Below are 23833 nucleotides of genomic sequence, written 5' to 3' on the forward strand. Positions count from 1 at the left end.
GTATGATTACATGAAAAGTATATTTTACTGTTACATTACACAATGTTCGATACGTGAATAATTTATTCTATTGTCGATTTGGTCTTAATTTTACTGAGCTTTTCCATTAATATTTATTATCTTGATACATTATCCATTGGAGAATTTCATATCGGCTGTGTTGAAATGTTGAATTTTGAAATAACGTTGGAAGACGTTTGAAATAATTTTGGGACGCTCTCGAAAACTTTGCGCGTCCTCATCGCGAATTTCCATTGAAATGTTGGTGCTTTTTTAACCGAGATAGGGGCTTATTTTATCGACAATTCGATTGTACGTCATATTTGCCGTTCGTGAAATTGCAAATATCGAGACGACGGGAATTTCGCGGGGCGCGTTCGTGTCGTCTGACTTATCGTCGAGTTTTCGTGATAATAGCCGCCTCTCGTAATGCGGCGCGGCAGGAATAAATTATCTCTTCGACGCGCCATTAGAAAGTGGAAAAAAGTTTTTATTATCGCGAAGCGGTACGTACTCGGGGGGCGGTAAGTGCCGAAGAAAATCGCTGACAACCGTGGACGTGTCGTCGTGATAGGGTGCCGACAATCTTAACTTATAAGCCTCTTAAAAGCTTTGCCGTTTAATTAAATGGGCAAAGCGCGCAGATATATAAGAAGATTCCTGCCATTATTTTATACACATTCAACGTATTGCGGGACGAACTTGGAGAAGTCGCCGGCTGAAATGTAATTTGGCTCACCCGCGGCTTTCCCGCTCCTCCAGCTCCTTATTTTCGAGAATGGTTCATAAAGGGATCGCGTAGTTAGCGCTAAATGCGGTTTTATATATCGGCCTCCGCTTCTCGGCGGAATTTCTAAAGAGTCTGGGCGGGTTTCTGAATAACCGTCTGTATGTACGCGTCGTCGATTTTCGTCGTACGGGCGCGACCGTCGCGACGGAGAGCCGTTTCCCCGGAAAATATTGCACCGGGGGTTCGTATTCCCAATGTAAACTCTTTGGGATGCAAATTTTCCTTTCCTGCGTCTGCTCGTATCAGCCCCACGGCGTAATAAAGAAACGCATATCGAGATGAACCACCTTCTTCCCCTCCGCCCGGTCGATCGATTTTACTTTTCGCGTCGCCCATCCCTCCGCTATGAAAAAAATTGCCACGGCATAAGGCGTGTGCGGCGCAAAATGAAGCCTCTGCTCGCGCGGCTAACATTAGTGGACGCGTCGACAAATTTGCTTTACGCGAAACGGCGAACGTTAGAAAGAACTTTCCAGACATTTGCTAATATTTCACAAAATTGCTCGTCCGCTCTTTTTGCTCTCATATTCGTGCTATTCTCCCACGGCCGATCATATATTATTTCATGAATAACGCGGAGGAAGATCGTCGATGCCAGTTCGTCGGGGCTCGCGTAAAGCGTACGTACGAAAATAACTTTTATGTGCCTCGCTGTTAGTTTTTTTATCTTCAAAAGGATCGGAAATAGTTTTTAATTAATTTCACTTGTGAAAAGAGCGGATGGCGCGCGTTTTAAATTACGATCCGCTTAAGACGGAACGTCGGCCGCGTGTAAATTGTAAAAATATCGCGTCTAAGAGAAATGAAATAGAGAGATTTCTTATAAGCCGGATGATTCCACGGTGTTCCGAGGCAATGGAAAATATTGATATCGAAAGGAAGGGAAATACGATCGAGTCGAGAGAATCGACTTTCTTTCCTTCCATCTAGAAGCGCGGTCTCATTATAGAGACTAATGGCACAGTGGTTCGTATATATACCGCATGAAGGATGGATTCGTTCCTTCCCTCGATATTTTTCACTCGCTACTTTGAAGGCTGGTCAATTACCCGGAGTGTGAAACGCTTTTGCTTAAGTACGTCAAAGTGACATTCTTTTTTACAACTGCCAATATCTCGAGTTTCTGCTTATCCGCTTGTACGAAACGCTCGTGCCAGCTCGGTGCAAGATTGCTTGTTAAGTCGTCTCCCCCCTCGGTTTACAAGCGCAACGCCCCGACCGCGGCAAATTTTCTCGAGGCTGGGTGGGTTACAATGATGGAAGCAATTTTTTGTTCGAAAGTACATAGAAATTGCTCTATGTGCGTTTGACATACGCAGCGTTCTTTCACTTGTTGAACGCAAAAAGCCCCCGTAGGATCGTGGACCGTGAATTATTCACCCTTAGCGTACACGCATTCTTCTTCGCGGGTTAGAACCTGCCCACCTTTATGTGCCCTCGATGAGGGATGTTACGATCAAAGACCGTCATCGGTTTGCACGCGGCTGATCCCGTTATAAATTTCGGATTCGTCGGCGGAACGTAACCATATTTCCCCCAGTCCCTCGGCGGAGAAGAGAGGAGGGGAAAAAAAAGCTCGTTTGATATTGGCGATATGGCAGCGTCGTAAATTGCGCTTTGATATATCATGACGCGATCGGTGGATATTGCGCGTGCAACGTTATTCCCGGTCTGATGTATGTGAGCGCGCACTCGCCGCCGGCGGGACTTTTTGAAAAACGCCTGACAAGGTGGAAACAAAAATATTTGCCCGGCGAATCGGCTGGTGATATCGCGCAGCGGATATCGATCCGCGTTAACCGCGGCTACCTGCGAATTGATGAATTCTCACTCTGACGGAAAATCTATTAGCCGTTCCATAAATCAAAGAACGTTTACCCGCTCGCGGGGTCTAGGAATTCCCTCTGCCTTGGGTTAACCGCTGTAAGCGGACGTATTACGTTGTAGTTATCCCTAGCTGCCGAGAGTTACTCACTGCAAACGTAAACTGTGCAAACGTGCCAAGTGCCTTCATCACGCTCCACAGTTTGCGAAATGATTAATGTAGCGCAACGTGCTCGGTTTTCTGCGTGTCGAAGAAATTTAGTTAATCCAGGCGTGAACGTGACAAGTTCCGGGCGACCAGCTTCGGTCTCGAGAGCGAACGACGTTGGGACGAGGCGCGCGACTTCTTTCGAGCGTAACCGCGAGACGCGTTCGAGCGAATCAACAATGAAATATCTGCTCCGTTTCAAGACGGCGATTCAATCATTTCCAATCGGCAACTTTGGCGCCCGTGAAATTATTAAATTAATTAGCGCGTCGCCGTCGAGGTGATGTCCACAATTGGGTCGTTTGCGGAAGGCGCGTGGCGAAACCAACTTGGTATACATTTAATTAACGAGCGGCGCCAATTAATCAAGCGCCTTATATATATTGTATATATGAAGCATAATCCGTCTTCCTAGCAACGAACCCGTCCCTTTGCCGCAAAAATCTTATTAACGCGAAAATTCATCATTCTTTTATTCGCGCCTCTTCGATTTCGTAAACAATGGGGCTTTATCGTCGGAAGCAATATAAATCTCTTTTTTTATACAAATCTTGTAAAGTGCCCGCTATCCAGGAAATTTATTCGTACACGTGTCGCGCCCGTGCTTGAATTAAAAATCGAGCGAATTTTTAATGGGCAACATTGCGGCTCGTCGATGGAAGTGGGTCGATTACGGCGAGATCGTACACGAGCTGAATTACGGCATCGCATTTAGGGTGGCGTTCCTAATTAATTAAGTATCTCGGGAGAAAATTCGTCTTCCAAGGCTTTGTAATGAGGTGCTTTGCGGGAACACTTGGAAAACTTAATAGCATGGGGGAAAAAGAGCCCTTTGTCCGTCCGACTTGGCGTACAATGCGCTAGCGAATTTCCCTCGAGTTTATTCACCATTAATCGCCAAGTTAGAGTCTATTGTTTGTATCGGTTGTAAAATCGCGATATCCCCTGTTCCGGCGCAGCTCGCTCAACGTGGCGAGTTATCGAAACGCATACCGAATACTCGCGGATAAAAGTTTGCATTTCTGAATAGCAATACCGCGAGCGAAAGTTTTCTCTCTCCGCAGCTCCTTTCTTACCGGAGCACCTACTTGTAAGAATCTTATCGAAGGCGTTACTCCGGAATGAACTAGCGATCGAATCGAGATTTTGGGCGAGGCAAAGAAAGCACATCGAGCGGTCTCGTGGCGCCGGCCGACGAATCCCGGGGATTTGGTTCTTTTACGATAAACGCTGTCCGATAATCCGTTAGAGTAACGACTTCTTCTAGGATCAATGATGACGACGGCTCTATGAGCGATCGTCTCTTTACGAGCTACGGACAACGGGAAATGTATTAAACTTTACTTATTGAATTATTATTAGAAACATTAGTCACGCCAGTTGCTCAAATGTCGCGCACTCAAAGTCCATTTGCTAGTTGGAAACTCGAAATTATCTTTACGATATATTGTTAATCCAATATTAACTTAGAAATTACTAGATGATATAAAGTTATAGTCGCTTCTCGTAAGAGGCACGATTCAATTGGCAGTTAATGTTGATTTATCTTGAATAGGATACTCGAGCACAAGTTTCTTCCTTGATGGACACTTATTTAGAGATCGCAATAATTGGCTTTTTTAATGCTCTGAGATAGAAAATGTCGCGAGGAGAGGTTTCGATGTATTTCTCCGTTTGAAATTCAAGTCGTGAGCCAATCTACTTTTCTCTATTTTCCTTCAACCTAATGACGTTCCTAAACACCGCGCGCGCGCTTATCAACCCTCCAATTTCGACGCCATTACGGTTAACATTGTATTCACGAATGCGTGTATGCAATTCGAAATCGGTTAGGCGCGTTCGAGCGTAATCGCGTGTCTTTGGGAGTAAGCCTTGTGTATCCGTGTGTGTCGTATAGCGTTTCTAAACTCGTATCAAAGAGAAATCCGAACGTTGTAAACTTGTTCGAGCGAGCATTTTATACACGGCGAGGGAAACGCCGCGTCGTTAGCTAAACTTAATCCCGCGACGCAAATATTGAGGCCGAATACAAAATTACGGACCACGACGTAGCGAAGCGGCTGTCGATCTTAAGCGACACCGTTTGAATAAAATATCAATCCCCGAGTAAACGTGAGGGGTCGCAAGGTATCGAATTTTACAATTTACGTCCCGCATACTTAACCGCGGTCCCATGTATAAATTATGGCTAATCATATTAAGCGGTAGCCGACACGGCTTCTCGAAAGGAGCCTCTCCGATCGTATAATTAACGCCCGTAACTTCGACGAGACGATGATGCGATAGACGCGTATCTCCTAGCCGTCGGAACGTGAATTATCTCAGCCCTGAAAGAGACCTTATCGCTCTGGATGCACCGAGAATCAATTTATGGAATCGGAAATAGCGGGGAGAGATACCGACGCTTCTGAAAATCGACGCGATTGTCAGAAAATTGCCGTTTAATGTAGACTACATTTTCTCATTGTCGGTACAACCTATCTGTACCCGAGAAGTAAACCGTCGCAACTAGAAAGTGATCGATTTGAGGTCTTCGTCTCAACTGAACGCTCCAAGGGGTAAACCCAAGAGGGAAACCGCTGAGGGCATTGTGGTGTACAGATTTGCGGCATTACTAGGCATTGCTAGACATTTTTTGGGCATTAGGTCTTGCTGGAGCATGATAAAGATAAACTAAGATAAGATAATAAGATAAAATAATGCCCACTGGGCATTAGTGGGCATTGGTGAACAAGATTTTGGTCAGCGCACCCTCAGAAAGGATTTCTCTTACCTCATTTAGTATAAAAATGAGACAATATCAAAATAAAATCAGTAATTCTTATTCTCCTCTATCGAATTAAAAAAGAATGACTTACTATGTTGAGACAAGAGTAACTTATATAAATGTAACTTTAGATATTCTTGCGTTTAGAATCAATTTTCCCCCCAACTTACAACGCACCAAGTTGGCACCACGATATTCGACAAAAGACGACACGTACTATCATTTTATTCTAGATTTTATAGAATCTTTAAGATTAAATTATTCCTTTCTCTATAAGAAGTATGATTGGCGCTATATCGATCCTATTTTCTGATACATTCAAGTGTAATAGCATTGGTTCTGGAAACTTTTTCTGTGGGTGTGGTTTTCCCTTCGGAACGCTTTAATTGTTTATTTTATCATTTTTTTTATTAAGTGTGTTCACACTTTAGGATATTATAAAAATATAAAAAGCCACTAGTAGAAATACGAATTGTTTTCGACTCTCCTGTATAAATTTGCTAAATGTCAGTTACGACAGTTGATCTCTCGGGTGTAGATAAATTATTTTCGTGGTACAGTTGTTACACATGTGCGTTCGCGTGTGCATCAATTTGCTCGGTCCTTTTCCTCGAGACGCGTGCCATCGGACCGCGATGTGGAACATCTACGTTTTTCAATTTCCTAATGGATACGCGCCGGTAGCTGTACGTTACTCAGCCGCGATCATTCAGCCGGGTTGATTGAAAATTGCGGGCGCAAAGCGTAGCGAGGAATCGATACGTTGACTGAGCCACTCGGTAACACATTACATCCGCCTTTGTAGGCACTACTTACATCGCAGCGGGAATTTTATGACGATATTACAACATGATTAGAATCGACAATTTGGATTTAATGTTGCTATGCGGCGGCGCCATTTTTTTTACATTAAATGATCGAATCTTTTAAACTAGATCCGCGAAACGGAAGAGAAATATTAAAGACGTGTATGTTTATTTTATGAAAAAAAAGATATAAGCGAGAAAGTCAATTTATTTTTAGGAATATTTAGATTCGCTTTTGGCTGCCCATAAAACGTCACTTTATTTGCTTAAAATAAGGATATGGTGTTACGAACGTCACATTATTACACTCTCATGTCATATCTGCGGAGCGAATATACGTGTCAGGCTACGCAAAGTACGACGCTATAGTAGATGATGCATGATAAAGCGCATGAACGCGAGTAAAACGTAAAAGAACGTTGAGGGAGATGTGAATAGTGGTAGCCGGGGTGATGGATTTAATACGCCGCAGTGTATTATTTAATAAAAAGTTACAACCCGTTTACAGAGGAGGCTGTGTGCAATTTTGAAATACACTACGTACGCGAGAAGACAATCAAAATGCAATTATTTTTTAACTATTTCAACATCGCTGTTTATTAATTAGCGAAGACACACAAATGTGCAAAATGAGAATAATAATAATTGAGTCTCCGGGTGTATTAATACGACTGTAGTCGAATTGTTTGACCGAGACACGCCATCTCCCTTTGCCTAAATGCGTCTCTGCATTTATAATCAGCCGATAGCCTACTAAAACGCAAATGCGCCACGATAATTCCATGCGCTGGGCGCGATAATGGAATCGATTGCAATCGAAATGAGTTTAACTACGCTCAACTATGATTAAACGACTCCCCGAGATTCGCTTTAATAAAAGTGACTTGGCTGCAAATGACGCGGCCTCGTAGTAAATAAAATCAGTTGCGCGAGACTTTATGGGACCCGGCGAGAAACCGTGGCAGTAGTTGCGGTCTGATGACAGTCAGACCGGAGAGTGCGGTTGTAAAGGCGTCCTTTCGAACAGGTTGTCTCCGGTACGATATTACGTTGACGATACCGCTGCATCCGCGTTTATAGCTCGCGACTAAATAACACAGCTTGCACCTTGAAGCCGGATTCGAAGATCCTCGCTCTTTTTCGCGAGACACGACGACGCGGTATTTTTCTCAATTCGTAAAGTCGCGCTCGTAAAATTGACGGTTTCACACCGTAATCCTTGAGGCATTTACGAGGTAGCGGATGTAATTATTAAACGCAATAGAAACGAATTGTGCCAATAATAATGAGATATATCAATAGCACGGAAATTCATTTGAAAAACTGGCTCGTGTACATTGTACGTAATTAATAACTGAGCATTATATTACCATATCGAATTAGATTAGTCGAATTTATATAATTCGAAATATAGAATATCCCTGCAAACTTGTCCGCTACGGACGTCCGGTTTGTTATTACAAATCATCGTGTTGAATAAATACAAAACCGTCGGGCGGAGAATTTATGATACTACGTGGAGCGCGTACACGTGCATCGATTCGATCTCGCGCATCGCCTTGACGTTGCAAAAATTTCTCCCAATGTTATCGCAGCACCGCAACAACGTTCGCCGTGTTTGCCCAGCGGTGTTTATCGAATGGAAAAATATGCTCATGGCAATTCCGGTAATGGTCGCGGATTCGCGCGCGCGCGGCGCAGCAGCCGTAAAAGCTACTCCAGCTCGCGAACGAGCATGCCTGTCGAATGTGTACAGCGTTTTTTAAAGCGCGGTGCACATTTCAACCCTACGTTGTTGTATTTCGCCGCAACAACATTCGCCAGGTCATTCTTCGCGCGCATTCTCCCCAGATTTGCACGACCGTCGTTTGTTGATCTACGGATGAATGCGTACGCGTTTTAATTAATCTCACTACCATTCTGTTATAACCCGTTCTTTCTTTATGCGTGACACGCGTGTTTGCTCTTTGTCAGAATTTTTATTGAAATTACACGGTGCATCCGCATGATGCGCCTGTCACATCAAACAGATTTTATTCCACCATTTATTCAGAATTGAATCCAAAGTATCGTGTGCTTTGCGATCGAGTCTCCTTGCGTTAATTTGTTTCGTTTAATAACAGATTTATTTAGAGTATTTATAGATATTTCTGTGTTTTTAGCGTTGATGTAGAGATTTTTTATTTTATCGACGCTTCTTTGATCTCTCGAGGAAACAGTTTAATTGTTGACACGTTGAATAAGTCCGAGTATTCGAATTATTCTTACCGTGCAGCAGCATGAAGAGGATGAAAATGTGGATCATTTTGAAAGGTTTGCATCGACCGGTCCCATTGCCACTATGTTGTAAATCCATTCCCAGTGCTTTCACAGTCCATTGTTTCTGATACATTTCATGTCAGCTGCTTCTTCAAAGCTGCAGCAATCGGCCGGGGGCGACATGTTTTCCTGGTTGACAATAAAAAGGAATTCACTTTGCTCACTGACAGTTGCAACACTTGCCACTTGGCCGCGTTATTTGACGTCAGTCATCGATATCTTGCACTTTTGTATATATTTTGCAAACCAAGAAGCAGGCTTATAAGTCGAATAAAGACTGCGCCTTTGTTCCAAATTCTCGCGGAAAGATCGATTACGGTAAAAGTAGTCGAATCGTAAAATTGACATGACTTGAAAATCTTATATTTTACATTTCACCTCTTAACATAATTAAATTAATCCATGTACGCAAAAGAGATTTTCTGAATATTAAATGCCTGGCACGGGCGTGGAAATTAACGCGAGGAAGCAATCATCGCTGTAATCAGATTAACATCTCATATTATATACAATGATAGACTTGATATTTTCCCGAATTATGCAACGAGTCATCATGCGCGAGTGTACGCAATTACTCGGGAAAGTAATTGCTTGGGCCGCGATTACGATTTCAAGCGCTGTCGGCAAAAAGAGAGGCAGGAGAGTGTTTAATCGCGTCGCGCGTGACGTTCGTTCTATTCGCTGCTGAAAAGTGTACGTGCTATTTGCTTTCGTGTGAATCACGCGAGCGGCGAGATCAACAATATGCGGGCTATATGCGCGACATATGTTATACCGGTGCTCCCCGATAAGTTTACATTAAGTGACGCGCTGCGGAATGGTCGATTGAAAACGAACGTGATATGGTTTCAATTGAATTCGCGCATCTATTACCCGATCGGGTGTTACTGGCCAGCAAATCATAATCGACAGAACTAATTCGGTATGCACACAACACGGCTAGGGATATTAATTTCACTTGTCATTGGATTTCACTGAATGCATCCGTATCTGCACATGCGGGGTAGATACTGCTATAAACTGTTCTTGCTGCAGTGAGGATGAATAGATAGTTTAACCGAAGACTATTGAGCCGTATTGCCAGGCATTGTAGAACTGATACGATCGTTTTGATCGCTTTATCATATTAAATGTAAACTTTATTGAACGACACATCTCGCAGATTGTCGGACGCTGAAGATACTCCAACCATGTGACATTTTGCTTTCAAACGTATGAGCTCGTAATATCGCATGACTTTTTGTTATATTAATAGATTTGAAAAACTCACGTGAGACGGGCTCTTTCGAAGACCTGATAAAATCGAGAGCGTGAAATACGCTTGACAGATATGGCAGAAGGGAATTTTCAGAATAGCGATTTATACATACGCGTGTAGCATTTCCCACGAAATATTCACGAGATATCGACTACGTCGAGGCGGTCACGTGCTCGCTTTTTCGACGATTCATTGTTTTCGATTTTCCTGCGCGCGAAAAATTGGCGCGTGCAACGTCCAGTGCAGCACTGCAAACACTCATGACTAATAAAAATGGCAATTTAACGGCCGGTCTCGCACCTGTCAATTTAATTTATGCGATCGCCTTCTCGCGCTCCAATCTTGAAAATCAGCCGGCACACTCGCTCGTCGCCGCACCATCGAATGCACCGAGTCCGTTAGCGAGAGGAAACATTTCACAAATCTGTCTTCACGTGCAGCGGGCACACACCTTTCCGCCCTTATCACCTGTCATGAATGAACGACGGAGCGACAAGACCCGCGCAATCACAGAGAGAGAGAAGCGTCACTAAATCCTTCCAGCGCAGCTGGTCCGTACTTCCACGTGGTCGACTGCAAGCTCTCGCGCGAGGTGCATCTTCGCGGGGATCCTGTGTCGCCGGTGGGTGACGTACGATCGTTGCGAAAGAGCTAGGTGGGACCGCGCGCCACTTCCGTCCTTCTAAAATGCCGTTCATTCATCATGCCGCACTCACACTAACGCGCCGCGAACACCTTCGCTCACAGCGGAGGGACGCAGAGGGTGTATGCACCCGGTGTCGTATATGCACCGTTGGCGAAAGGGCGGTAGGTGGGGGGCGGGGGAGGGGAGGTACAACGAGAGAGGTCGTGCGAAGAGAGGTCGCGGGGTAGACAGGGGACGACGAAAGGGGGTAGGGAGAGATAGGTGCGTAAAGAGACCGGTGGGCGAAATGCTGCCGTGGTGGAGACCGCGACCCAACTGCGCCAGCGCTTAGCTAGATATCAGCCCCCGACCACCGACGTCAACTCTTACCACCACCCCCCGCTGCGATGCCCAACCATGCCGGCTTTCACCCACCCGCGTGCCACCCCTTGTGCGCGCCGTCATAGTCCCACCGTCGCGTCGCCGGCTGGTTGATTGTGAGGACGGCTGGCATGGTTCGCGCGCGCGATGGCATTTCCATTACTACCGCGGGCCATTGTCATCGATGACTTTTGTGTCGCGCTGCCACGCGCCACGCTATTCTTGTGCTGCAAGGTTATTAAGGTTGTTAGCTGGCTAAAAGCGCGTGTAGGGCTACAAACTCCTGTTATTGCCTGTCTCGAGCTTGCCAATGGCTGTCCGCGATATTTAACGCCGGCGCTAGAAAACGGTATCGACGTTGAAATAAAATTTATTGGCTCGGAAATACTTCGGGCGTCGCAATTTTTCGTGAGCGTAACTTTTTTTTTAACGTCCCGTCATTTTGGCAGGTTTGGCAATATACACCTGCCGGTGATTTGGTGTGCGCTGGTGTCATTTTTACACCAATGTTAACTGTAAAATATGATGCAGTTTTCATAAAACATTATAATCTAACGATATTACATCATTAAAAAATGTAAAGAATTAGACATACGATAAATTATTTTTTTTAATTTATATTATAATATTTTTATCCATTAATATATTACTAAAAGAAAAACGTATCTTCGAAATTGTCATCGATCATTCAAATAGTATTGGCAATTACCTGTATTATCGGAAATTGTTTAAACTCTATATTACACAAAATTTAAGCTTAAACACTATTCTGTATATATTAATATTAGTACGAATTAGTGAAATCAATGGCTTTTAGTCTCTTTAACTTTTTATCTCTTACGAATGAACCAATCGCTGGCGACTGTATATGCATTCATTTTAATACTAAATATTTTCGACCAAGTTATTATGCCTATTATTTTTGTTGCTTAAATAATCTGTCGTTGACTTTAGAAACGTTATTAATTCTATACAAGTGCGACTTTTTACACTAAAATTGTAGTTAGAATTAAATTTCAATTTCCAAATATGAAAAAGTGATGACGACACGTAGGTAATTTTATAAGTTTATGACAGATCGACTGTTTCTCTTCGGAAAATGCAATTTTCTTAAGATAATTACTACTTTTGTTTTTGAGATAATCATTGAGAATCTTGTCTTTTAGCTTGCTTATATATAATAGAGGACAAAGTATCATTATAGTAAGATTCCTTTTGCTGCTACAACAATCACGATGAATATTTTACCGTTCAAATAACGAAGCGGATTGTCTCTTTTTTTCTCGTACCGTATTCGCAATTTATATTGCTGGAAAACTGCAGACTCTTGCAAAGCCAGCGACTTAAAAGTTTTCCCGGTAATTTTCTGAATACCAAATTCTTTCTCATCGATTATCCGCGTTTTATTCAACTTTATTTTCTTGTTGTTTCCACTGGATTTTCCTACGGTCGGACATTTGAAGATGTCTTCGTGTAAAGTGCAGGTTCGCGCTCGAATACCTCGAGGAAAGTAATGTGTTAAAAAAGCATGTCCCTCCCTCAGTATCGTATCGATCATCGATGTCTTAGGGAGTCTCGATTCAGCCGCCCTCGATTCGCGTTCACGGCGCAGTGCACAAGACGTAAACCCGTAAATACCGAGATGTGGGTGAAGGCATTCGAGCGAGGGCACGGAGCAATTTTCGCCGTATCTTGCAATTTTCATGCAGTTGCAAATGGTTGTGTACGGCCCGCCCAGAAGGCGAAGCACGCTTTGCAGGTGTTTGCAACTTGGGCGTGCCGCACGATGATGACCTCGTTAAAACGCCTTTTAATCCCGCATCAAAACCTTCAGCGACTATCTCTCGCGTAAAACAGTTTCCCCGACATATTTTCCTCCCTGTGATAGGCGCAACGATGTTGAGAATACAGATTTTCTGACTTTTAAATAAACAAACGAAACTGAAAAAGGGCAAGGGAAACCAAGAGATTCCGCCATGGAAAGTTTAGTGACTTAGTATTCCATTAAAGTACTTTGAATTTTTAATTATTTACAGTTTCCTGCACGATTTTCACAAAAAGTTTCTTTCATCATACTGAAAATGTGTACGTGAGTCATTTACGTGGTTTCTCGTAATTTTGTCACGGGACAACTAACTCTTTGAATTATCCTCGTCTGTAAACCTTGATATTTGAAAACAATCGCCGCGGTTCCGATACACGAACGCGAGCCTACACCGACTTTGCCAAGGAATCTGATAGCCGTCCTTTCTGCATGCAGAAACAATTAAGCGCATTAGTGTAGTCGCCGCAAATGCTATAGCGAAACTTGGTGGAAGGTTGCCGTCGGAGTGGCCGTCGTCGCGGCGTTAGCTGGCAGTCTTTGTGGCAGTAACTATTTCTAGTTTACACCGACATTCCACTCACGGCTTCAATCTGTGAGCGAGGACCGGAAGGCGGACGGCGCGTTAATGCCTGCGGCTGAAAGGGATACGGATCGCAGATTGCACCCTTCATGACTCGGCACTATCGGCAAGCGTTGGACGAGGGTGCGATATCGCGCGATGCAAATTTGGCATCGCATCCCGTAGCGTTATCGTACCTACGTCTGTAATTTGCGAGAGCGCGATTATTTTGATCTGTATTTGCGCTCTTGACTATTGTTTAACGCAAACTTTGACCGCATGCTGTAGAGTAGATTGAGCAGGGATAATTACGAGGGGGAAATCGCTGACCAAAATGTTAGCATTACTCTATCTTATTATTTTATTTTATCTTATTACATCTTTATAATGCCCCAGCAAGGTCTAATGCTCAAACTAATGTCCAAAAAATGCCCAGTAATGCCGCAAATCTGTATACCACAATGCCCTCGGCAATATAACTATTAACGTTTATTTTTCATTCTGATGATAATATCGACTTAAACTGGAATTTAAAAATCTGATAAATTTTATCAGATAACGAAATTTTTTTCTCCCCTTTTCGGGACCACCGTGTGAAAATGTTTAATATTAAACTTGGAAGAAAAATCTATAATTTCTCCTATAAATCCAAGTACGCCGTTATCATTCTAATTAATTAGTGTTCTCACCGATACTGCGTGCAGCAAATTGAAACTAATCACTGAGTCACGTACTCGCGGATTGATCAAGATCCCGGAGAATTATGTAGGTAGTGAATGGCTTGTAATCTCCCAAGATTATGCCGATATCCCTATCGAGAAACTACGACAGCGGCGGGCTCGCCGAGTAGCTCAGACTCGTTTAAGATTCGATTTTGACGAACCGATGATTTGCTCCGAACATAATAAGTTTGATGTTGTTATGCAAATTTCGCTACACGAGTTCGCAAACAATTAAGTATTTTCGCGCGGCGCGTGAAACGCCTACGTATACCTGCCAATTACGACGCGATGTAATAAGTTCTACGTAGTTTCGGCGTGTCGCCGACGTTTCTGACAAACAACAAGTTTCGGCGGTAGCGCGAGATTCGGATCGATATTAAATAATGTATGTTTGACGAAGACATCGCGCGTACGTTGTTATGCCTCGAAAGAAATTGGGACAAGCTATGCGGAACGTTGTCAAAATTTCAATCAGCTTCCACATTTTATTCCTAATAAAAATACCATCGATAATATCAATTTTATTTTGATATTTTAATTTGATATTTTAATTTGAAATGGAATCGTCAAACAAGTTGCTGTATTCCATATTTTGGGCATTTCTATAATCCATATTAATTTATAAATGTGTCCTGATTAATATAGATTACGGAAAGATGATCTGTCGTAACGGTAAATTATGACCTTATATCGTACAAACAAAGAGCGAGCTACACTTTTAAGCTTCATATTTCACGATTATCATCGCTTGAATCGTATACGTACTTTAGAGAGAGAGAGAGAGATAACTTTCGGTCAAAGTGAATTACTTATGTCGCTCAATATTTGCACGCAGAACGCCTTTTATATGATAGTGAAGAGCGTAATGCGTTGCAGTTGCTATCCCGTCTCATCGGTTTACCCCAAAACGATGTAAAAGTATCGCTCACGCGAGGCTCATTAGCATTTAGAGTGGCGAGAGATTTATTCTCTGGCTGTGACTGCTGGATCACGACACGGCATGCATAGGATTATCTTCGAGGACCTGGACAATAGTGACCTAATCCATTTACAAAGGAAACGAGGTACTTTCAAGGGGGTGATCCTGAGTAGTAGTCTCGTTTCTCTCGCGTCGCGCTGCTTCGGGATTTTACGTTTCAGCGATCGTTTCCGTGCCTCCGAGTCACGTAAGGGCAATGAGATAACGACAAATCTTTTATCTCCGCGATCGGAACTCGATATAATTCCCGCGCGTTTATTTTCCGCACGGACACGCGGTGGAATCACGTTTCGCGCAATTGAATCGCGCGTTGTTAAAAATTGATAACTGGAAACACGTACAAATTACTGTCGTTAAGCTTCACGGTACATTAAGCGATTCGTGGTAACTCGGCCGATTTATTGTCGAATAAAATTGCAGGACCGCCTTTGACATTTCAGTTTCGGGCGTATTATCGTGCACATTCGCAGTTTAGAGCTCCCAAATGCGGCCCGATTTCAACCAATTACTTTCGAAAATGATGGTGTAAATAACTACGAGCGAACGTTTATTACGTTTATCGCCGATCCCAAAGTCAATATTAGTAATGAAGGTGCGTTTAATTTACCCAGCAAGATGATTGGCAATGTAATGTTACAACCGAGGGGGAAACCGCTGCCCAAATTTTCTACACCAAAACTAATGCCCAAAAATGCCCAGTAATGCCGCAATGCTCTCAGCGGTTTACCCCTCGGTTACAATACATTTAAATCGTAATCCACATTTTGATTTATATCTCATTTTGAAAAGACGAGATATATTTAACTATATTCTAAAAGATAAAGGCTCAACTTGTCTCGTCGGTAAAATAAAAATAAATCTTTAGATATTCCGGAACACATGAAGAGCACGAAAGGCAGCATCCAAACTCATCGATAAAACTCGAGCGCCTTGTACGCAGAATAGACAATTGCTTAACTATTTTTACCTGAGATCTTTCTGCGGCGAAAGCACGACTCGCGATAAACGACGTCGCGCGCATTACGACGTTCAAGTTATTCACACGAATGCAGCTGCTTTGTATTTGCAGCGCGCAGTCGAGCGGGGGCGATTATATCACACAGGTCGTGGAAATCCAGGCATTCTTGGTGAACGCCATATGTCGCCAGGCTCACCGGCCTCGGAGAGCGTGCTTTGCGCGCGGTACGCGAGAAGTTACAGCTCCCCCGTTCAAAGCAGATTGTCGTTAGTAGTCGGTGTACGTATGCGCTACTTGGCACCAGGTACCGACCTGCAAAGCCCTTCCTCTCCTCGTCTGTGGCCACATCGCTGGCCCTCTGTCGAAGATTCGCCAACCGCGAATCCGTGTTCGTGAAAGAAGAGCAATGTATTTGAGCGACGTTTCTCTCTTGTGATGGAAATTTAATTATCGTCTTGTTAACCCTTCTCTCTCTCTCTCTCTAAGGTTCTGGCTGAATGCCAATGATTCGCTTTCTTCGTTACGTGTTCTCGTACGAGCATAAAAATTGTATACGGCGAACGTATTCATTGGAATTATATATTCTGTGCGCTATTATGCATTTACGTAATTATAAAAATTAATATATAATGTTGATGAGATAATTTTGAGTGCTTTTTTATATAGAAAATCCAATATAATTTTTCATCTCAATTAACTTTAATTGGTTTTTCGTGAAATAAAGCACAAACGCGGAAACGGAATATTTAGTAATTATCGGCAAAAATTCGAGATTAAAAAAAAATTGTTTTTGAATAAAATTAAATGTTTTAGATTCTTTTTCTCTCAATATTTATTTAAATACACATATGCTGATTACATTTAACGAATTATAATTAATATCTATGAAATTATTCTCTTTCTACTTACGTATATGTTATATGAAATTTGTTTAAATTATCTCATTTTTGTACACAATACAAATCTATATAATTTTTCGAAATTTATGTGAAAATGTTTCCTTGGCACCGTTCATTTTGATATTCGATATGATTGAACCGAAAACGAACTTAGGGGAGCGTATTTCTCGTTACGCTTAATAATGACACGTCGCCACAATCCGCGTATAAAAGTCGCTCACATTCGAATGCTGGAAAAAAATCCATCGATCCGAGATATAGACAAGCCAAACGGCGCGACGTTATACAGTCGCGTTTTCTATAGGAAACCCTCTTACAGTGATTGTATTCGACAGAACGGCTCGTTAATCGTCGTTCACCAGGTTGAGCTTTCGGTTTTTTTTTCACAGGTCTTTGAAACGCGGTGCCATTCACGTTCCCGATATCGACATACGCCCGCTAGCTAAAAAAAAAAGAAAATGTGGAACGTACATCCTGTACGGTCGACAGTCGGGGAAAGAAAAAAAAAGAGAGAATGGAAAGAGAGTCAAATGGGAGATTTTTGCGTGGAGTGCGAAGAACGCTTGATTTCGAAGGAAGAAATCAATCGTTCCTGAAAGCGCGATAGATTTTCGGCGTGAAATCCAACCCGTGCTATGCCGCGATTGCTGACAATAATTTTTTTTTAACTGCAGTATATCTTTATTTTTATCCGCGGCAAGTTCGATTGATTGCATTGCAGCGTTTATGCAGAATGGGCAGACGTTCATCTGTCATACGGAGAGAAAAAATGCTGTAAAGTACAGAAATTGTCGTTTTTTATATTTCTCTCGATTTGAATAACATGTTTAGTTTACGTATGAAAACTCCAGTTTTTAATTTCTACCGTCGGTGCGATACGAAATTTATTATTTTTATCCTATCTTTCGGACTCCCGTGTACAAAGTCCATCGGCCAGATGGATGCGACCGTCGTCAAAGTAATTGATGACTTAGAAAATTGCTTCCGAACGCTGCAACGCGAGGTCTCGATAAGCCGGCATATAGTTTCATAACTGTTTCCTGATGTTCCGAATGCATCGCGAGTCAGGAAATTGGGAGGGTTTGGCGATTGGTCCGAAGTGCGGCCAGGAAGCGAGAGAATCGAAAATATCGCCACGCTTAACGAGCTGTACGTGCTTCGTGCTATCGCGTCGCCCGCGCCACCGAAAATAAATTTGCGAAATCGAATCAAACGCCGAAAGAGACGGGTAATGGAATCTATTAGAGCGAATTTTGCTGTTCGATTCTGTCCGCGCTCACGGATGCCCCGTAAGCGTGACACGCACCGTCGTAAAACTTTAACGATTCGATCGTGAGATTTAGTGGGACGAGTGACGTAAATCCCTTTGACTCGCCGTCACGAAAATAGATAATACTTGTTTGGTAAAGAACTAGAATTTGTACGTAATTTTCTCTCTCTAGACACTTTTTGTTATGATTCATACGTTTGCAGTAACGCGATTTATTGAAAATTCGATAACAACGATTTTGACGAAATACGGTCGAAATCTTCGCAGTCATATTTCATTCTGGAACTTATCTCCGCGCACTATATAATCTTTGCTTGTTGCAGTAAAATGCAACATTAAAAATTCTAATTTTACTTTGCACGAGCATTCGTAAATTTTTAACTACACTTTAAGTTGCCAAGAGACGAGGAAATCAGGCAACTGCGAACAACTGAATTCTTTTTTGGAAAAACGGAGCGGAAGCGGCTCGCGAAACAGGTCGTAAGAAATTGGGGAAAGAACGTGGGGAAGATGAGGTGGAGTTACGAGGTACAAGGACATGTACGTCTTCCTTTTAGATTTCGGCCGCGCGTATTTATAAAAGAGAGAGAGAGATAAAAGCCATTGTACAGCTTTGATGCAATTCGGAGGACTCATAACTGACATTCGAAAGGGTAGCTAACGTCCGTATGATACCCACTTGGCCATCGTCCAACGTCGCTATCCGGTTAAACGAAGCGCGTCTTCTATCATGTCTATTTCTCTCCTTTTCATGTTATATGGCCGTCGTCCACCGCTTCCTAGCACGGACGCTAGCTTGTTTTACTATCGTCGTTCCTCGTCCTCGGGCCGGAACATCGCGGACGTGATCCGCGTAGACACACGTGCGCCCTGGTAGCCCTATTTTTCCCCACATGCGCGCCGAAGCTGATTCGAAAGCGAATACTTTGAAAGTACGCGAGACGGTCGTCGTTTCTCGACGATCGTCGATCTCCCGCAGCCTGTTCTCCCCTGTTTAGGGGAGGGTGGCCGTAAGTAATTCCGTGTCGTCCATCCGTTTGTACCGGAAGCCCGTGGAATCTCCGAGCGTCGGGGTCGGGACACCGATAGAACTACCTTCTTCCACGTTCTATCGGCGTTTCCGTCCGGCGCTATTATAGATAAAAGCGGCCGCGCTGGTAAATTGTTGTTTCGATTGGACCGCGAGCACCTTCTGTTCCATTATTTTCGACCCTCCTCCACCGTCGGACCCGACGGACCTTAAGGCATTTTATCTCGAATTTTTCTGTTCTGCCCCGCTCGTCGACTTTTCGCTGGGCATTCTTCTTCTCGCGCGTCGTCGTTATTCGTTCTCACGGACGGACGGGAACGCGGAAAGCGTGATAAATTGCGCCAAGAATTGAGATGAATATTGCACGAATTAATTTGTTACGCGGGTCGCGGAACGTTGCGCGCATCGGGAAATCGTTAGTGTTATTTCGAATCACCGTGATCTAGGATTCCAGGACTTTGGATTGCCTTCCCTCCCTCACGTTTTCTTTAAACATTCATTAATGCCATTCTATAACTTGTTGAGATAACTTGGAATTACTGCCATTCGCAAGTCGCGCTGCCGAAGTCATTCCTGACGGAGACGATATCGATGTGGCCGATAAATCATCGCGTCGCGTTGTCGACGTTGCAAGCTGGCGCGAAATCGATGCTCGATCATTAACGAGATTTATACAGAAATCGACGCGTTTCTTTGCGCCCAGTCGAGCCCCACTCGGCCACTGTATTCAGCGCAATCCGGTCCTCCCTCGTGAAAAATTAAAGATCCCGGCGCGTCGCCCTTTTTTCCCGAGCATTTATCAAGCCCACGGAGCCGTAGAAACTGCACGAGCTGCAGAACGTAATCTTGAACAATTCGAAGAATACCGGACGATTTCCTCGCCCCATTTCTGCCGCTTCAACGTTTTCGCCCGCCCGCCGCTCCGAGGTCCCGGCCGTCATTATTATCTTTTTAAGTGTCTCAGTCCAATCTAATTTCCAATCCTCAATGTTATCGCTTGAAATTTTTGTCACTGCCGCGTGCAACGCGACAGAAAGTAGATAAAACATAATTTTTATTATGGAAAACGACAATGTATCTTGTACAGTCGCTTTGTTCAAGATAGATATTTTATTCTTTTTTTTAACATTTTGTCTTTTTCCAATTGTATTTTATCTTAAAATCATATGTCAAAAGATACAAAATGTACGGATCTGCTGTGCAAAAAATTTTCGGTCAGAATTAACAGAATATAAACTAAGATAAAATAATCCCAAAATGTAGGTGTTTCGTTAAAATAATAAAGTTGATTGCAATGCGCTGCTTAATTGTACAAACATGTTCAAAACTTCAGTCAGATAACAAATTACTTTTTACCAATTAATCTACGGATAGGAAAATAGAACGGCTGTAACGAAAAAATTTTACACAGTCGTACACGCAGGTGAGCAAGTTAATCGAAGGAGTACGCAAGGGGATTAAGAGCAGCCAAAAATACGCGACTTCTTTAAAACATAGTTACACCTATAAAAACGCGTAAAACACTGCTTTATCCTCATTTGGACTTTAATAAACACTAGTTTTATTTACCTGGATTTCGCGTGCTTAACAGCGCCATTAAGACCATACGCGGTGATTTTTTTTATCCGGCTCTGTACTCGTTTTTACATGGATGTCAAGATAATTAATCGCATTTAATACCGTTGATGTTTAAAGAGGATTAGGGAAATCCGGGTAGCGGCGGCTTGTTACGACAGAAATAATGGAGCGTCGTGCACCTCGATCGAGTGTCGGCTGTGTGATAAGCAACTTTCCTTCACCTGGGAATATAGTTCGTAGCAAGTTGCGATAACCTTGGTTCCACTGGGATATCGGACTAATTTGCTTAGGCAAGGTGTTTAAGTATCTCTGATATCAGAGTGATTTTCAATCAAAAGCGGGATCGTCGCGGGAGATGATAATTTCACATTATGCCTCGTTATGTCGAGAGTGTTAACTAAACGCGGTAATTGCTCTATACTGACGCTGGAACACTACATTAAATTACGCGCGCATTAATCCATTCTCAAAAGTGACGTGAACTGATATGTTTTCGTTATTGTGCGACAGCATCGGTTACAGTCGCAACACATATTCGTAAAGATTTAATCGTAATGTATGCTTTAACACTTGGCCGCCTAGCAAAGCGGATTATCGCATCGCTATTACGCTTTTACACGGTTATCAGGAAATATATTTTTTCGAGAAGTTCTCGCTCTGTCGTCCGGGTCGGAAGTTGTTAAGATAAAAGCCGTTATTAAGCCAGTAATTACGAATTCTATGAAAAATCATGGGGAGGGCGCATGGTAGAAACTTGGCACGCAGTTGACAGGTTTACGATGACTATCGGGAAACATGAAAACGGTAAATTGCGCCCAGGCACTGCGGCGTACCACGTATTTTCCGCCGCGAGCGAATTCGATAATCCGCTTGTATCGGACGCGATGACTCCGTCGAGCGATCATTTGCGACGATTGTTGCAACTGATTGATTGCAAGCGTAATTTTCAATATACCCCTTTTGCGAGATTGCATCTGCACATTTAATTAAACTTAAAAAAAGAAAGAAAACACTACTCCCCTTTAATTTCTTCCATCAAAAGATCATTAAGTCTGCAAATCTTGGCTTTGTGTATCAAACTTTTTTGTACTTAAACTTTTAATGTGATTTAAATTCAATTGATATAACGTCGAGTTGCTCGTTACTCCGTTAAATTAATCTTAACGGTTGCCTTATCAAACGATTTCTGCTCATTGGATTTTTGAATAACGGTTCGTAATGTGTACCTTTCGTTCGCTATTTCGTGGCATGTTGCCACGTTAAGGGATCTCAGTATACTAGATATATACGACGAAGCAATCACGAATCGCAGTCTTGAGTTATACCGACGCAACGTTAACACTTCAAAGTTCGTGCATACCGACTGTCACAATTACTCGCGCACGAACCAAACACGAGACCGACATTGAGTTGTGTGGTTCACCATTGATTGCATAGCTCTACCGATCGTATATACATATATATACATTCTGATACGGAGGAACGTACACGCATCCGTCGGTCGTAGCTACAGCAGTCCAGTGAAACCGTCGGTTTGTTTCATGTTCCGAATTGACATATATATCTTCTCTCCCTCCTGATACTACCACCACCACCAGCAGCAGCAGCAGCAGCAGCAGCAGCAGCAGAAGTAGCAGCTGCAGTTCAACCGCGAGTCCGAGTCGAGCACATACTTACTTGAAACTATCAGCTCAACTGTCAAACTGGAGTTGATAATGTAGTCGGCCACAACAGTGCACGCCCCGAGCAACTCTCGGGCGCGGCGTGGAACAGAGAAGAGATCAGTAACTACCCGCAACTTCGCGAGAAGCTTAAGAATCGAAGAACTCGCGCGGGAGAAGCTTACACCCTACGAGCTTATAAGAGCATCCCGAAGTATGTACACCATATGAATTATGGACCAGGCGACGAGGGAGACGTATCTTCGAGTTATGCAAAACCTGGTTCTCGATGCGTCGCACCTTCGATGACACGCTCGTGCATATACTGCCTCGGCGCATCCATAAAGTCAATATCGACCTTTTTAGACTTAGCCAGGGTTGGGAAAGTTACTTTATAAAAGTATCTAGTTACAGTTACAAGTTACTAATTCTGAAAAGTAACGCGTTACAGTTACTCAAAAAGTAACGAATCGTTACTTTGCAGTTACTTTCTTACAATGAAAATAAAAATATTAAATCTGTAATTGAATTGTAATATAAAGTGTCGATAAAGCCCGGGTAGCCCAAAGTATTGGCGTAGTATTGGGAAATAATGTAAATGCAATACCGTACAATTATTGATACGTAACATTGGCGTTACATTAGCCTTTATTCTATATTCAATATTATAATTTTATTGGGCAATCTTGCCCAGTACAATTTCGATATTAATCCAAATTTTCGTCGGTTATTAAAATTAATCAATTGCGAAAATTGTTGGAATTTCGGGCGTTGATTCCAAGAAATGACATAGCGCCGCGAACACCGGTTGAAAACAGTCTATTGTGTCGAGTCAGTCGAGCGAGGCCGATGTTCCGCGTGTCTTCGCGTCGCTCCTCGTAACGCGATCATTTCCTACGAGAGTTATTAACATTTATCAATCGCATTTAATTACTTGTCGCGATCCGTAATCTTATCGCTCATTTCTGCGGTGATTTGTCGAGAAGAATATCATGCGTAATTTGAAGTAGAAATGCCATAAGGGAATTACATATATAAATTATTAGTTAGGTTCGATATATCCACGAGCGCTAATACCTTTTTTAACGATCGAACTCGGATGAATCTCACTCACATCGTGCATTAAATAGCAAACCTAATTTATGTTCACTCAATATTTATTTTTCTAAATATACACATTTTTACGGTTTTTTTGTCGATAATCCCCTCCTCGGGTACTACCTTGTCGTGGTGGAGGGGCTTAAGTACCCTGAAGGGTTACTCTCTAAAAGTCAATCAGTGGATTATCACTGAAAACAATGAATATTCACTGATTTACAGTAATGATGCACTGATTAATTTTTAGAGAGTACAGACCCTAAAGACGGGACAACC

The 23833-nt window shown here is 42.9% G+C and overlaps 1 protein-coding gene across 7 annotated transcripts in view; it reads right to left on the reverse strand.

Annotated features, from left to right (window-relative positions):
• LOC105561893 (kin of IRRE-like protein 3) overlaps positions 1-10782 on the reverse strand; it is a 58499-nt gene extending 47717 nt beyond the window's left edge. For 2 of the 7 annotated variants that reach the window (XM_012012255.1, XM_012012254.1), the window contains exons 1-2: positions 10085-10782; positions 8664-8843 (exon numbers count right to left, since the gene is read on the reverse strand). In XM_012012255.1, coding sequence (XP_011867645.1) covers positions 8664-8787 — 124 coding nt within the window. In that variant the 5' untranslated portion in view covers positions 8788-8843; positions 10085-10782. Of the gene's footprint in view, positions 1-8663; positions 9193-9984 lie in introns of all 7 variants that reach the window. The other 5 variants (XM_012012253.1, XM_012012252.1, XM_012012251.1 and 2 more) reach the window with 5 other exon arrangements.
• Positions 10783-23833: the final 13051 nt, after the last annotated feature.

This window comes from Vollenhovia emeryi, unplaced genomic scaffold (assembly GCF_000949405.1).
Source record: "Vollenhovia emeryi isolate VEMERY1.0 unplaced genomic scaffold, V.emery_V1.0 DF939198.1, whole genome shotgun sequence".
NCBI lineage: Eukaryota > Metazoa > Arthropoda > Insecta > Hymenoptera > Formicidae > Vollenhovia > Vollenhovia emeryi.